This window comes from Lissotriton vulgaris, chromosome 4_1 (assembly GCF_964263255.1).
Source record: "Lissotriton vulgaris chromosome 4_1, aLisVul1.2, whole genome shotgun sequence".
In the NCBI taxonomy this organism is placed as follows: domain Eukaryota; kingdom Metazoa; phylum Chordata; class Amphibia; order Caudata; family Salamandridae; genus Lissotriton; species Lissotriton vulgaris.
The window spans coordinates 156,170,328-156,187,216 of NC_141691.1; the positions used below are offsets into that span (position 1 = coordinate 156,170,328).

The 16,889-nt window shown below is 44.0% G+C and overlaps 1 protein-coding gene across 1 annotated transcript in view; it reads right to left on the reverse strand.

Annotated features, from left to right (window-relative positions):
- Positions 1-16,889, reverse strand: part of LOC147718512 (UDP-N-acetylglucosamine transferase subunit ALG13-like) — a 466,422-nt gene that overhangs the window by 326,262 nt on the left and 123,271 nt on the right. The window contains exon 3 of the mRNA XM_086967203.1: positions 2,079-2,129. Within this exon, the coding sequence (XP_086823329.1) occupies positions 2,079-2,129 (51 nt within the window). The remainder of the gene's footprint in view (positions 1-2,078; positions 2,130-16,889) is intronic.

Genomic DNA, 16,889 nt, shown 5'->3' on the forward strand with positions numbered 1-16,889 from the left:
TTGCTGCAGCATACCTATGTTACACAAGAATAGCAACTGTTCCATAAATACTTATTGAAAAGCCCAGCCTATTATTCTGTGGACCTCTGAGAGAAACTTAGTAAGCACGAGTGACTGAGCGAAAAGTAGTACATAGTTTCCACGATCCGTAAGGATCAGGGTGTCCTGTTCTAAGGTTGCCAGAAACTATTCTCTCCGTTATAAGAGAGAACACTAGTGGCACTGTGAGCTAGCTAATGCCAACAGGCGAACATTTCTTGGTGGGGGTGCTCAGAGCCAGTCTGCCACCAAACCCGCAGGTTATGTTATCCGAACGCACAGGTCCTGTATAGGTAATATAGGAACTACACGACAACAGATCTCATAGCCAAGAGGCATGCAGTTAGTGACCGGTTCATCCTGGGATTAGGTGAACCTAGAAGGGTGAGGCTCCTCCTCCGTTATGTGCACAGCATCCTCTAGATTCACTGCTGGGGGCTTCCCACGACAATATGCTCCCTCTTTCCATGCTAGTTTTTCCAAAACGCATGAACAAGGATTCGGAATATTGGGACTAAATAACACTAGTAATAAACAAGGGCCAATATTCAGGGCAAGACTGAAGAAAAAGGAGCACAGTGAATGTATGCACCAACCAACAGGATGACTGTGCTCAACAATTCGCATGTCACTATAAAAGAAGAAAGGAACCCAGCAATCAAATTTCATTAGTTATAGAGGTGTTGAAATGGATTTGAGTCAGCAGGATGAGCGTTACAACACACATGGACTGAAGACGCCCCACCATCGTATCCTGACAACAGTGGGTTAACATGTATGAAGGAAAGAACAGAGAATGTCATTGCCCTGTACCACTTGTGGTAAGTATGGATGAGAATTCAAGCCAGCAGCCAATGTTTGCTGCTTGTCACTTTTTACAACTCTTGGCTTTGGAGTAGACAACCACAATTTAATGGCTGGTTTGCCTGGGTGGCTGCTTCCATTTATAAATAAGGGGAGTAGAGCTTCAGGAACCCATGGATGAAAATGCACACCCAGCCCATTAGCCCTGGCAAGACATGCCACTGCCTCTGAGCTTCAATGAATGCTAGTGACCGTTTTGGCAGCCGATCATTTAGAGACAATTTCTAGGGCACACGCCAACTTTAAATATGTATGTGTATGGTATTTCTATAATGAAATCTAGCCAAAAGGAGGGCTGTACATGGACAAAGACTAGCATAAAGCTAATGAGTAATGGGGAGGAAGCAGCATGTGGACGGTTAATGCATTGTGATTTTTAAAGAAGGGAGTCTTCAACTCTTTCCTTAATTGGAGCAGTGTTGGGGTAGTTCTCATGGATACAAGGATGTTGTTCCGGATCCTAGGTAGGTAGATGGAAAAGGAATGTCTTGGTTTATTTTTGTTGTTTTTTTTTTTAACAATTAGTCTTTAGTTGGACGGTGTCCTGGCTGCATGTGTGCCCAGAACCACCAGAGATGGTGCGCTTGTCAACGAAATAAGTAGGGGTGCTGACTTTGGGCAGGCTGGCAAGGGGAGCTAATGGAGTTCCATCACGATGGAAGGGATGTGATCATATTTTTGTAGACCCTGGTTAAAATGAGCTGCAGCATTTAAGATGCCCCTCTAAGCAACAAAGAAAAATTATCAAATATTACCCTCTGTTTTAACAAAAGCTATACATCTAGTAAAATACTACTGTCAGGCAAAACTATTCATAAAGGCTTTCCCAATTTACATTAATTATTAAACATGTATGTATCTCCTCAAAACCAGCAAAAACACTGTAGACCACAAAATACAGGGAAAATCAAATAAATGTGTTGAGGTCTAGAAGTCACAACCAACAAACAGGCATTTCTTGCAAAAGCATGCAAATTAGCATTCATGCCAGTGCACCTTCAAGACTGACAGAGCTATGCTAACAACCTGGAAACAGAAGGAATAAAATGCACTTAAACTATGAAGTCTTTCGAAATCAGGATTTCGGTGGATGTGTTTGTCATTCTGTTTGCGCTTGCACACCAGTATGTATGTCACATAGCAAAGCAAAGCTGATCACGCAAATAGGGGTTTACCTTAGGGTCATCCAATCGTTCAAGGTACTTCTCAAAGGGTCCTTCCACATGCTGCAAAAGAAACATTGTGAACTTTAACTTTACTGAATAAAAGAAATCTAATTTAGTGCAAAGTGTCATTAAAACATTAGGCTTAACATGGAAAAAAGTCTTGGCTACAAAATAAGAAACACTATGGTTAAAAAGAGATAAAAGTAACAAGCATTTGCAATGCAACAGGTCGCGCATTAACGCGAGTTTGAGCTATTGGCACTGTAAACGACAATAGCTTAAAGTCTCGCAAATTTGAGACAGATTGCATTGCAAAGGCTCAGCAACCCATGCTGTGCTTTCACATTAATGTCAGCCGTGTCCTTTTCTATGGACGACCCGCTTCTAAAGAAAGGGGCGGGCCGCCATTACAGTGAAAGCGCAGTATGAAGCGCTATTACAATAAAAACACATTTGTTTGTCCAGTTGACCTATGATAGCCACTTGCCCCTTCGATGCTGATGGCGAGCTCAACCACGGGGGGCGTGTGCGGATGACGAGCTGAGCTCGTCATCTTACGCAGCTTTTAGAAAAAAGCCGCGTAGGGGAAAAATAACCGCCGCAGCGATGCGGTTAATGTCACTCAAGGGAATACAGAAGATCTCCATTACATAGTCCTGCGTGCCTAGAACCGTGTGTGTATGTAGTATGGCCATCTTTGTCTGCCTTTACACACACCCAGACTCAAAGTGCACTCTGGAAGGGCTGTTTGAAGGCCTGCCTCGGCCATAGTTTTGAGGAGACTGATGTCTTAAGCAGTTGAACAGCTGGGCAGCAGCTGTTTCCATTGGAACATTTAATGAAAGTGCTGCTTGAAGCTGGAAATGTTAGCAGCATCTCTGTTGGCACCTCTAGGGTATTTAGATAACACAACACAGTTGATAGTAGCATAATACAAAAGAACACAACATGAATTCAACAGAGTATAACAAAACAGGAAAAACAGAGCACTACCCACCAAACAATACAATAACAGTGCAAAAAACTTGACCACCACAACGAGGAGGGACAGGAGTGGGAATCATGACAAAGTGCAACAAATATGCAAATATACTTGTCGCCACAAACAGAAATCTACTTTCATTGTACGGTAGTAAAAGGGTTTTGCATCAAAGGCTACCTTACCAACAAGGACATGCAACAGTGGCAGTCAGCGGCCCAGGGTCTCTGAATGCAAGTCATGGAATGCCAAATGACCATATGTGTGTGATTGCCTGCCAATGGCCTCAGACAGTGAGTGAGGGATATATATATACAAAGGTAGATGAACCTCAGAGAAAATACTGGGGATGTTTGTGGACCAGCGGTGTCTGCAGTGGGTGTGTTAAAAAGGAAATCTGACAGATCCCTCTTCTCCAGTCCCAATGCCTCCCATGTCTTGAGATCATCGCAATTTTCCGATACAGAAGGCAGGAAGAGAAGCTAAATAAAAAAACAAAGCCTCTCCATCTCCATGCCTAGGCCTCTACGAACAAGGAAAGGGTTAGAAAAACAAACGTTGCTTAAAATATTTTGCTCTAGTCCGGTAAGTTTAGGCCACTTTCAGTTTCACTTTTTCCACTCACAGTATTAAATGAAATATATGCAGCCTAGAAGCGACACGGACAATACTGGGTAGATTTTCGATTTCAAATAAATCGACAATTAACCAAGTTTGTTTCATAATGAGACTTATTTTTAGGAGAGCATGGTCACGGAGGTCATAGAGTGCATGTGCAAATCAGCTGTGAACTTCAATTTGGACTTGTGTGCACTTCAGATTATGAAAAAAGACTATCTTCTCTTTCTATTGGCTTGACAGTGTTCAAAGTGACATAGGTAACAAACTATCGAATCATAAGAATTCAGGTGGGAGACTCCCCATACATTAAGCTAAAAAAATGTATGTACCATTTCTCCCTATTGAAACTTCAACACTAATGCACGTTTATAAAAAAGTAAATGACTCACATTTCAGCCTCTTAGTCGCCTTGTTAGGCGTTCATGAAGGACACGCGTATGAGAGGTTTACTGTGTTGTGAAGGTCAACCGTTCTTTGATTTGGGTCCCGCATCTGTAGGTCCACTTCAAAAAGTATCCACAGAACAAGCATTTGCAATGCAATATGTCTCGCATTAGGAAAGTTTGAGCTATTGGTATTGTAAATGACATGTTTTATTTATGTGTTTGTTTTGAAAATAGCGAAATGAATAGCTTTGTTATTTACAATGCCAATACTTTTAACTTTTGCAAATGTGACACCTATAGCATTTGTGTTGTAAGATGTTTTGTATTTATGTGCCTTGGATGTATTGATATTACAAACAATGGCTTTTTAATTTTTAAAATAATTAATACTTAAATAAATGTTATTGTAATTTATAATGGCAATAGCTTAAACTTTTCGAAATAACTTTTGTGAAGATTATGTTCAGTGTTTTTTTATTGTGACGATCCAAGGACAGAAGTGAAATATTAACATCTATTTGTGACATTTGTAATAAAGCTTGAAACATTGAGAGAACATATGTGAACCAGTTGTTGTTTAGTTGCACAGATTGATTCTGTGTGGCGCTGAGTGATGTTGTGGTGGCGACGAGTGATGCTGTAGCGTTCAGTGATGCTGTGGTAGTGCATAGTGATGCTGTAGTGCCCCTGAGTGATGCTGTGGTGGTGCGATAGATAGAGTGAGGGCGATAGAAAAATAGAGTGAGTGCGATCGATAGAGTGAGTGTGATAGATATGTGTGTGATAGATCTGTGTGTGATAGATCTGTGTGTGATAGATCTGTGTGTGATAGATCTGTGTGTGATAGATCTGTGTGTGATAGATCTGTGTGTGATAGATCTGTGTGTGATTGTGTGTGTGTGTGATTGTGTGTGTGTGTGATTGTGTGTGTGTGGGATTGTGTGTGTGTGTGGGATTGTGTGTGTGTGGGATTGTGTGTGTGTGTGGGATTGTGTGTGATTGTGTGTGTGTGCGATTGTGTGTGTGTGCGATTGTGTGTGTGTGCGATTGTGTGGGTGTGCGATTGTGTGGGTGTGCGATTGTGTGGGTGTGCGATTGTGTGGGTGTGCGATTGTGTGGGTGTGCGATTGTGTGGGTGTGCGATTGTGTGTGTGCGTGATTGTGTGTGTGTGATTGTGTGTGTGATTGTGTGTGTGTGATTGTGTGTGTGTGATTGTGTGTGTGTGATTGTGTGTGAGTGATTGTGTGTGTGTGAGTGATTGGTTGTGGTCGGGTGTGTGGTCGGGTGTGTGGTCGGGTGTGTGGTCGGGTGTGTGATTGGTTGTGGTCGGGTGTGTGATTGTGTGTGTGTGATTGCGTGTGTGTGATGGGTGTGTGATTGTGTGTGTGTGATTGTGTGTGTGGTCGGGTGTGTGGTCGGGTGTGTGGTCGGGTGTGTGGTCGGGTGTGTGGTCGGGTGTGTGGTCGGGTGTGTGGTCGGGTGTGTGGTCGGGTGTGTGGTCGGGTGTGTGGTCGGGTGTGTGGTCGGGTGTGTGGTCGGGTGTGTGGTCGGGTGTGTGGTCGGGTGTGTGATTGTGTGTGTGTGAGTGATTGGTTGTGGTCGGGTGTGTGGTCGGGTGTGTGGTCGGGTGTGTGTGATTGGTTGTGGTCGGGTGTGTGATTGTGTGTGTGTGATTGTGTGTGTGTGATGGGTGTGTGGTCGGGTGTGTGGTCGGGTGTGTGGTCGGGTGTGTGGTCGGGTGTGTGGTCGGGTGTGTGGTCGGGTGTGTGGTCGGGTGTGTGGTCGGGTGTGTGGTCGGGTGTGTGGTCGGGTGTGTGGTCGGGTGTGTGGTTGTGTGTGGTTGTGGATGTGTGTGGTTGTGGATGTGTGTGGTTGTGTGTGTGGCTGTGCACCCCAGACTAAAATGGATTCAACCTATTTGCCAACAAATGAGCACACAGAATTACCAGGTTGCCTTGCGCATTCTTTAAATCGGACACTAGACCAGTCTTTGCTTGTGCAGTCACCAAGTTCATTTGCCATATGTGGAGCATTAGGAAAAATGCACAAGAAGATAGCTCATGAAGTACGCTGACTCCTCCCTCTTATACTGTTGCCTGTGCCCTAAGTAGCCTTTGCCATAACTCGCTTTTAACCCAAAAGTAATGGAACAGGGCCATAAAAAGCCTTGGAGCAATGCGCTGTACAGATAAAATTTAAGAATCCCTCCCTATATAACAGAATTGCTGGCTCTGATAAAACAGTCAATAAGCAGGAGGCTTCACTGTGTAGAATTTAGCATTGGGACATTCGGCCGTTTTTATTGCTTTGCACACATGCTCTCTATTAACTTGTAAAGGACTACCTATTTAAGAATTCTAGTATGAATTTTTATTCTTTTTTAGTACAACTACAAAGTCAAACCTATGAACTTTATTATTTACTCCGGTAACTGCACTATTATGACGTTTTTTCCTTGAGTTCGCTTTTAAAGATTTTGTATATGTGAAAACGTTGAAGGCATGAATGCCGAAATAAAGTTTAGATTACAAATAAGGGGATAATTGAGTGTTAATTTTTTTATGTTTCTAGTTAGACTGCTGGTGTGGTGGAAACAGAACTTTGAAAACGTTGGGTGGCCCGATTACCCCAAAAATTAAAAATTAAAATAAAGACCCGATGCCAAGATCTGAAAAGTCAGGTCTCTTCACGGTATCTGAAAATCTGCTGATCATAAAGGAAATTAACCTTTGTGTGCTCTCTGAACAGCTAATCCAAGCCACACCCAATACGGCAACAGTAAACAGAATGCTGCAAAACTCGTCACAGTGCAACCAAAAAACGTGCACAATTTTGTCCAGAAAAGATCATAAACTAGCTGAAATGCAATGTAGAGACAGAGTTCATTAATCAGTTTGGAAGTTCCATACACAATATGCAGCTCCAAAGAACTTATTTCATTGGAGTTCGCGAAGCACAAACTGACCACAAGATGTGCAGACTACATTACATAACACTTTATAATAATAATTTCTACATGTCCATTAGCCGCTCTCCCCCGTTGCATTTAAAGTGACTTGACGGGTGAAGCAAAAACGGACATCAGAACAAAACAATCCCAGAGGACGGGCAGCAACCCCTCCAGCATGCCACAAAGCCATCGCAGGATGGTGGTGTGTCTGTGGCATCCAAACAGCCCTCTCCACAGCTTCCAGCCAACGAGACCCCGCAGCTGTCCCCCCACCGCTTTCCATAACCGAGACCCAGCTGAATGTTCGATATGGCCACAGCACTGCAACCTGTGCAGCGCGGAAAGCGAGGGGCGCCGTCCTGCCGATAATGAGCTATTTTCTATCTTTGATGCCTTAATTACCCACATTATAGCGATGAAAGGGAAAGAAATGAAAGAAACATGGGAGGAAAATCGTAACAGTTTTTTTTTGTTTTGTGTTGCAAAAGGGTGACTACCTAATTATGGAAAACAACCAGTTGTCTCAGACCCGACGGCTGAGATAACTTGCCCTGCGCCGGCGGGACTGCGTCTGCGGCCTCCTCCACAGTGACGAGCTGGGGCATCATATACTCAATATGTGCGTGCACCCCCAAATCCACCTGCTCGGAGACCGTGGGACAGGCGGATGCAGTTCAGCGCGGTGTCATCCTCAAACAAGTCGGCCTGGATCGGAGAACAGCCTAAGAGACGCGGGAGGGCATGAGCGTGACGCCGTGAGCGTGCACGTTGACGTTCCCTGCGGCTCCTGCCAGTGGCGGCCCTGCAAAGCTAGAAGCGCGTTCATAGACCTCAATCGGCTCGTGCCCATACTACAATCGGCTCGGGCACAGGTCTGTCTCCCTTGGAGGCAAACACGGCGACTATAAGTCTCGTTGGCGGCAGCGCTTCGCGCTGCAACGCCAGCGAGACCTAAAAATTAAATACAGTGCACAGTTCTTATTGCGGCCACATTCATGCAAGACCGTCACCTAAAAACGTTTGCAGGTTAGAATTAAAAGACCATATTTTAAAGCCATTACGAATGCTTAAATGATATGGTACGTTGTGGGTCTTTGCAGGAACTTATCTGGAGTATGTCTCAACTTGTTTTTGTGTGCTGTGCTTTGTTGCTAGGATCTGGTCTGTCAGCTGCCGTGTCCAGAATGGGCTGGAACAGATTAACTTGTGTAGAAGGCATTAAAGTGTTTGCTGGAGTAACACAAGTTTAAGGTTTGTGCATTACAATCTCCCTGCCTCTAAGATGGTTTTTCCCTAGAACTGTATGAGCACTTTGGTCTTTTCTTGACATTGGTAACGTTATGTACAGCCACTTCATTTGAAGTTGGATGCATTTAATCTGGATAATTAGATTAAACACCTAGTATATGCAGAATGTACATTTTAAAAGTGCAGATGCTAGCTAAATAAAAACAAGTAATCGAAGGGAATACCATTAGGATATCTAGTAGTTTAAGATGCTAGATACGCACTGAAATAAATGTTTTTTTATGCAGATTGGGGGAGCGGGGGAGCTCCTGCAGGAAAACACTGCTTTGCCTCGAGCTTTCATCATCCTTACAATCAGTGTATTAATAGTGGACTCAGACCAAATCACAAAGGCAAGTTTTAAGTTTGCACGTGTAGATCGCCACATTCGCTAGTCACTATTTCAGAGTGGAGATGTACACCTAGATCAGCCTTCTCCAATGAGTAGCTCGTGACCAAATGGTAGCGCTCGAGCTCCATATAAGTAGCTCTTGTGTGCAGCTCAGCCTATAAAATTAGAAGTTTGCGCGATGGCTACTGTGTATAACCCCAGTAGAGGCATTCCACCCTGGCAAATCATCTTTGGGTCGCAGCCTACCAGACCAGGCACCAGTCTGATTTGCTAAAGACATCTTGAGGACATTTAGAAAGCTACCCGAGGAATGCATTTGTGATTGCTTACCATCTGGCTTTGCGATTTGTAATTCACATTTTCCGGCTTTCAGTTTGCTGGATTTAATTGCTTTTTAGGCTATTCAGCTGGAGTTTGTCCCTCCCGTTGTTCAAACATTGTCCACTGTATTCTTCCACAAACTCTCTCTCAGTTAACAGACTTTGAATCTTGTTCTTATCTGGTCACATTTGACAAGACAAAAACAAGATTTAAAGTTCTGTTCACAGAAATCGAGTTCCTGGAAGAACAAACAACATTTGCTATGCATTCCAAGACGGAGGTCCAATGCTAAACTCTCTCTTCCGAGGGAGCTGGGAATTTACTTTTCTTTTTCTGACTTCAGAGATGGGGAATTAATGTGACAATCCTGCTGAGTATCCATGTAAGAGAAGACTCTGGTGTGGGATGTTATTTTCTCTAGCACACAAAAGAAAAAAAATGCTCTGATGTTACAGAATATATCCAAATGAGTACAAATGAAGCACATATACTTGCTTACAATGAAAACAAAATCAATACACTAGGTGAGGACATTTGTACACATCGTTTCTGTGCAATAAAACTATTTCAGTGCAAATGTAATGGTCATTTCAACTGAAAATGTGTTGTCTGTAATGGCAGTGCAGTGTCACACCACGCATACTCGACACTATGCCACAACACTCTAAACTCTTCCATTCTATGTCCAGCCACTCCACTCCAATATGTCCAACCTCATTCTAATTTACTCCACTCCACTCCACTCCACTCCACTCCACCCTTGCTGACCAGCAGCCACACTGGTGTACATAGTGGCTAAAAACACATTGTCCAAGCCAATCGATCTCGCATAGGCCAGACATATGCCAATGCTTGCTTACATTACTGCTGCCAACTGTGCCTGATAAACTGACAGTCGCTTCTGGTAATCTTCCATAAGGTTGGAACCAATGTAATCTGGTCTGCTGGCCACTTGCACAATATTAGCAATATTAGTATGGACAAAAAAAATCTTTATTGATCACAAGTAGATCAGATTACAGAAAAGGCTGGAGACCCCCTGACCTAGATATAGACTTACGGGTATACAACCCTTAACTGAAGGGGTAAGACTCCTACAGCTGAATTTACAAGTGTAAAGCCACAAACTCTAATTTTTTACATGGTTGTGGAGATCAACATAAGAAAATTTAACAAAATGTAAATTTTTCAAATATTACATCAAAGATTACTTAAAATCTAGGTATTCATTTCTAATATAAAGAAAACAAGTTACTTACCTGTAACTATGGTTATCCAGTATTGGTATCTTTCATAGATTCACATGACTGAATCATTCCCCGTCGTCGAGGCGAGAGTCCCATAGTAAAACTATATATGTTAGAACTGGCTATTTCTGGTTGGCTAAGGTTGACGCCAAAGCTAGGTAGAAACCACCATTCTAGTCAGGGCAAGGGAGTCACACGCCAAGATAACCCCTGCTCACCCCCTGGTAGCTTGGCACGAGCAGTAAGGCTAAACTCGGAGGCAATGTGTAAAGCATTTGCGCCAGCACACAACAGCAACAACATACTAGGCACACCACAAAAGGGACTCCACACAAGGTTATTATAAAATAACTTTTGTATTGTAAAAACACATCAGATAGTATCACACAAAATACATGGTGCCAACTGGCACGGGCAATATTCACAAGGGATTATGTACAGGACAGGGCCACATGGGCCACTGTCAGAATCAGAAATAGCACTTTTAGAATAAAGAATAATAAAGAATAAAAATCATAGTAGCACAAATTAGCAACTATGGCACACAACCAGTAGAAAAAGAGTTACTTACCTGTAACTTTAGTTCCCCAGTATTGGTAACTTTCATAGATTCCAATGCTTTGTATCATTCCCCGTCGTCGGAATGATAGTCTCGGTAACAAAAATACCATAGCTGTAGGTACAAAAGACAATGGAAAAAGGCCCAGGCCTCATTGCCTTTTGTAGCATATCACCCTCTTTGTATAAAAGAGACCAAACTTTGGCATCAGCCAATCAGAAGTGCCTCACCACTTGGAACCTTCCCGAAGGAACCTCAGAGCCTCAGATTTTCGTAGCCGTTGTGTACTTAGACACCACATCTGTTGTAGGCTGAGCTTTCCTCGGGGAGGTGGGTGGGCGCATGGGAATCTATGAAAGTTACCAATACTGGGGAACTAAAGTTACAGGTAAGTAACTTGTTTTCTTACCCCAGTATTGGAACTTTCATAGATTCCCATGCTTTGTATCAGAGTAGCAAGCAGTTGGCAAGATAATCACATTTTGCATCGTAAATTATAGCAATAGACAACATGACATTAGATACAAAATGTGAAAGACGGAAGGTGGGAAAGAAAGGAAAGCTCACCCTTAGTGGAAGAGGTTCCTCAGGACAGCCTGTCCTACTGCTGCATCATCTTGTTGCAGAGATTCCAAGCAGTAATGCTTGGTAAAGGTGTGAACGCTGCTCCAGGTAGCAGCTCTGCAAATATCCTTAATTTGCACCCCCGCGAAGAGGGCTGTTGAAGAAGCCACAGATCTTGTGGAATGTGCTCGGATCTTTCCAGTCAGAGGTTTTCCTGCAGTCTTGTGACAATGTAGAATGGCACTTGTGATCCATCTCGAAACACCCTGTTTGGATAGCGGAAGGCCCTTACTAGGTCCCCCGAAGGCTACAAATAGTTGAGAAGATTTTCGAAAACCTTTAGTACATTCCAAATAGAATTTCAAGCATCGCTGCACATCCAACGAATGCAATGCTTTTTCTGCTGGCGTAGAAGATTGAGGGAAGAACGCCTTCAGAATGACCGGTTCATTCAAGTGGAAATCCGAGGGAACCTTTGGCATGAAACTAGGATTAGTCCTCAGGATCACAGTGTTTCTCTTGAATTGAAGGAAAGGTTCTTGGATGGTCAAAGCCTGTAATTCTCCCACACGTCGAGCCGACGTGAGAGCAAGAAGGAGAGCTAATTTCCACGAAAGATATTTTATGTCGAACGATGGACTGGTTCAAATGGACCCTAATGTTTATCTACCTCTTGATGGCAATCCCACGAGTGAGTACAAAAGGGAGCTTCTCTACATTGTTGAGAAAGCCACGACAGATGGCATCATAGATCTGTCATCTATGATGCCATCTGTCGTGGCTTGTTCTGTAACAAAGAGATACCACATTACAGAGCATCCCCGCAGCCCATCCATTACCATGCTGCCTAAAATCCATAAAAACCTTATGGACCCTCCATTTCGACCCATCGTCTCTACTAGAGGTTCGATACATGAACCGACTGGTAAATTCATTGATCGTTACCTGCAACCTATGGTCTCGAGCCTACCCAGTCATATCAAAGACACCACAGAACTGCTGAATAAACTATCCACCCTACAATTTCTTGAAAACGAAAAATTAATTCTATGTACAGCCGACGTGAGAAGCTTATACACCTCTATCCCCCATGAAGGAGGGATTAATGCTGTGGAACAAGCTTTACTCTCATCAGAAATCAACGAGTCCCTGAAACCGTTTATTCTTGAGCTGATGATATACACCTTATATCACAGTTATTTCAAATTTGAGGAAAAATGGTATCTGCAAATGTCCGGAATGGCCATGGGCAACTGTGAGGCGCCGACCTACGCTAATCTATACATGGGCAATTTCGAATTTAACTACATCTATAATTTGAATTTTGAATTTTAACATATTTGTAGAGCGCGCTTATACCGGGACGGTTTCATGGCGCTAGGTAGCGGTGAACCAGTGGACATAGAGACGGAGGCTAGACTGCTAGGGATCTGGAGAACAAGAAGGTCTTAAGATGTTTGCGGAATTCCGCATAGGAGGTAGAGGCTCTGATGGCAGAAGGGAGAGAGTTCCAAAAGGATGGAGCTAGGACCGCAAATCTTGTCCCCCCGGACCTCTTCTTCCTAAAGCGGGGAATTGTCAGGAGGGCCTGGTGAGATGAGCGGAGCTCTCTGGCAGGAAGGTAGGGTGTTATGACATCACAGAGGAAGACAGGGCAGTCCCTGACCTAGCCTGATAAGTCATGCAGCCCAACTTGAAGAGAGCCCTCTCCTTCACCGGTAACCAGTGCAGAGATTGCAGCAGAGGGGTAGCATGGTGAAATTTAGGGAGTCCGTAAATCAGGCGGGCAGCCTGATTTTCAATCTGTTGAAGGCGACGGGTCAGGTAGTCTGGGGCGCCATTGTAGACCACATTCCCATAGTCAAGGCGCGATAGCACCATGGCCATGAGGATAAGCTTAAGGGCGGAAACAGAAAAAAAACGGGAAACCTTACGAATAGTGCGAAGTGAAAAGAAACAAGAGGACACCACTGAGTGAACCTGCGTGTGAAGGGAGAGCTGGGAATTGATAAAGATGCCCAGGGTTTTGACCTTTGGAACCGGGAGGGGAGGGGGACCGAGTGAGTCGGGCCAAAAAGACGGAGACCAGAGACTGCAACCACTCCCGGTCAAAACCAGTTCGGTTTTGTCGGGATTTAGTTTGAGGTGGTTGCAGTTCATCCAATCTTGGATGAAGAGCATCACCCTCTGGAAATCCTGGGCAGAGGAGGGGGAATGGGAAAGGTTAAAAATAAGTTGGAGAAGTGGAACAAAGTATGGTCCCCATGGAACACGTACCGGGGCGAGATTTGTGACCCACTTCCTGAAGATGACGCAATAGACTCAGACGAAGAAGACTGAAGGGGCTGGGGGGGGCTGAGTGATGCGGGGGGTGCACCGGGAGGGGGCGGGGAGATGGAGAGGGACGGCTCACACTTTACCTAGCATGAAGGGCAACGGGCTGTTGGCCCTAACTCCGAATTACGCTCACATCTAACTGGCATTAAGTTTATTATATTGATCGTAATGTGACTTCCCGAAGTTTTGAATGTTCTTTCTTTAGGATTAAAACAGAAAATGAAAACCTCACACACCCAGCATGGAACATTCGCATTTTTTCTTCACAATTTGCTTCTAGATTCTACCTTCCCGTCCTCAAAGAAGGCAGGCACATTTGTATAGTAATGATGGTTTTTTTCTTACTTGACACTTACTTGGCGGCCGGCCCAGTTGGGTTGTAGGCGACAAGCTGTGTAACAACTGTGAAGGTTCAATAAAGGTTTTCAAAAAATAAAAATAAAAAAAAAATAAAAATACGTTGGAGGTCGTCGGCTTAATTGAACACCGAGACCTCCATCTGCTGTAAAGAAAAAATAAGGGGTGAGATGTATAAATTAAATAGCAGGGGAGACAAAGAGGAGCCCTGGGGAACGCCGCATGTCACTCTACGAGGAGGGGCAGTATAAGAACAAAACCTGGATGGACAGTCTTAAACTGTATGTACGTTACATCGACGACTTGTTTTTTATTTGGAAGAACTCACAAGAGAGCTTGGAATTAGCTCTAACAGACCTCAATACCAAAGTTGACCGAATTGACTTTACCTGGAATATCAACCACCAGGAAATAGCTTTTCTGGACGTTCTCATTAAAATAACTCCTCAGGGAATACAGACAGACCTTTTTCGAAAAACCACCGATCGCAATAATGCTTTACTCTTCAGCAGCTTTCATCAGAACTCCTTAAAAAGACATTTGCCTTACAGTCAGATGTTAAGAGTCACCCGCATCGTCTCTGATCCAAACACAAGGACTAACCAAATCCTATCCATGGCCTCTAGATTCCGAGAGAGAGGTTACCCAGAGACTATCCTAAAGGAAGCCATTGATCGAACCTCAGCAACTCCTCGAATTGAAGCTCTACAGAGCAAACCAAAAACCGCCAATGAAAGAATGGTATTGGTCTCGAGGTATTCCACCTCAAGCAATAACTACAAGAGGATTATTCTTAAACACTGGCGCATCCTCTCATCCGAACCAGATTTCGGGGAGCTATTCAAGGATCCCCCCATCTTTGCCTATACTAGACCCATGAACTTTAAGGAGATCCTTTCCAAGAGTACAGCTGAACCCACCTTAATTCACCACACTGGCACACGACCATGCCACCATTGCAGCAATTGCAACAATGTGATCAAAGGAAATACTGTCTGCCATCCCATGAGAGGATTTAACATCAAGCTCAACGTTGACGCAACATGCGATTCCTCCAACTTGATCTACCTCTTGAAGTGCCCATTTGGTAAAACCTACGTGGGCAAAACTAGCAGGAAAATCAAGACAAGACTTAACGAACACAAGTCGAATATAAGGACTAATAACACCAAATCCAACATAGCCATCCACTTCAATGAGGCCAACCACAACGTGGCTCAGCTCAAATATTTGGTTCTGGAGATTGTTCCCAAGATTGAAGGGAGAGACAATAACAAAACTCTTACAAAGAGAAACGGCATGGATGTATAGATTACAATCCCAGAAACCTTTTGGTCTCAATGACCGTACCGAACTAAGTTGCTATTTATAATGCCTATTGGGCACATTCTTGATGCATTATACCCCTGTTCTGCTGCTTGCACACAGCCGCTGTGCTTTCACTTTCCCTTTTCGTTTCACCTTCTTTAATTACACACTCCATTCCAAGATGGCCACCCCTTTCACACCCTTCGTCCTAACCCCTTTTTTATTTTTACCACTCCTTTACCCTTTTTCAAAACTCCGCATTCACTCCGCGGAGTTTGTTACCGCATGAACTGGAGTCCAACGAATTCGCGTAAGCGCCTCACTCAGTAAGTCCTGCATGAACTTCACTCGCTTACATAGCGCGCATTTGCCGCTTGTTTACCTTTAGGTCCTCAGGACCGCTACGAATTGTTTAAATTGTTCAGGTTAGCCCTGCATGCTCTTCCGAGCCGCTAACTTCGCTACCCAGCACAAATTGTTTAAACGACTCACGTTAACCTCGCATGCTTCCGTGAGCCGCCAACCACGCCACCAAACTCCTCCATGTAAAGCCTTCACTGTCCGGTCACACAATTCCAGCTAATCCGCGCACGGTTACTACTCTCACCCTTCCACCCTCAACTTCACTCTTGGGTGAATATTTATTTATCTCTTTCCTAGAAAGGGCGCATGAGGTTGTTTCACGGATACGTATATATCACGATTGTCACCATGTTGTTATACCGATGATTTAATTTCTTAGCATTGATTTGGCTTCTTGTATATCCTTTGTTGCAGTGCTCCTTGAGAAAGGACTCCATGTCCGAAATGCATTGGAGCTTCTTTTGATGATGATAAAAATGATTGTCAATCCTTTCATATGAAGAAAATATGAAAATATACCTATGGAAAATGCTGATTAAATTTTGAAACTTTCAAACTTTGGAACTTTATTTGAACTTCTTTGGAATTCACTGTGTTGTGTTGCAACACACAGTACCATAATAGTGTGCCCACCGCAGGGATGCGCCTACACCCCAGTAGCGCACTCCACCCCTCAATCCTTTAGGACGTACCTGAACAGTTGCGTCACCTGCCGGAGCACCTTGAATTGATTATCCTATCTACCTTCTCAGTGAACTGTCATATCCACCAAAGCTGTGCGCCACGCCTAATAACTTCTGCTGGTTCAAATGGACCCTTCATGAGTTGAGAAAGGACCAGATTCAAATGCCATGTAGGAGGGGGCGGTTTCACCGGTGGATAGACCCTGAACAAGCCCTTACGAAATTGCTTGATTATTCTGGAAGACCACAAGGAAGGACCGGATCCTGTCCTTCTGAACCGTGACAAAGCAGCCAAATGGACCTTAACACCTTGGCTGCTAGGGGGTTTTCCCCTCCTGTGCTGCAGATCCTTATTTCCCATTGTTCATGACAAGGTCAGCTCGTCATAAGCACAGCGCAGGTAACACCCATGACGAGCTGACCTTGTCATTAGCATGGAAGGGGTTAATTGATGAATGAGCTAGTCCAGACTTGGCTAAGGACAGCAGGTAAGGTAGGATCTGAT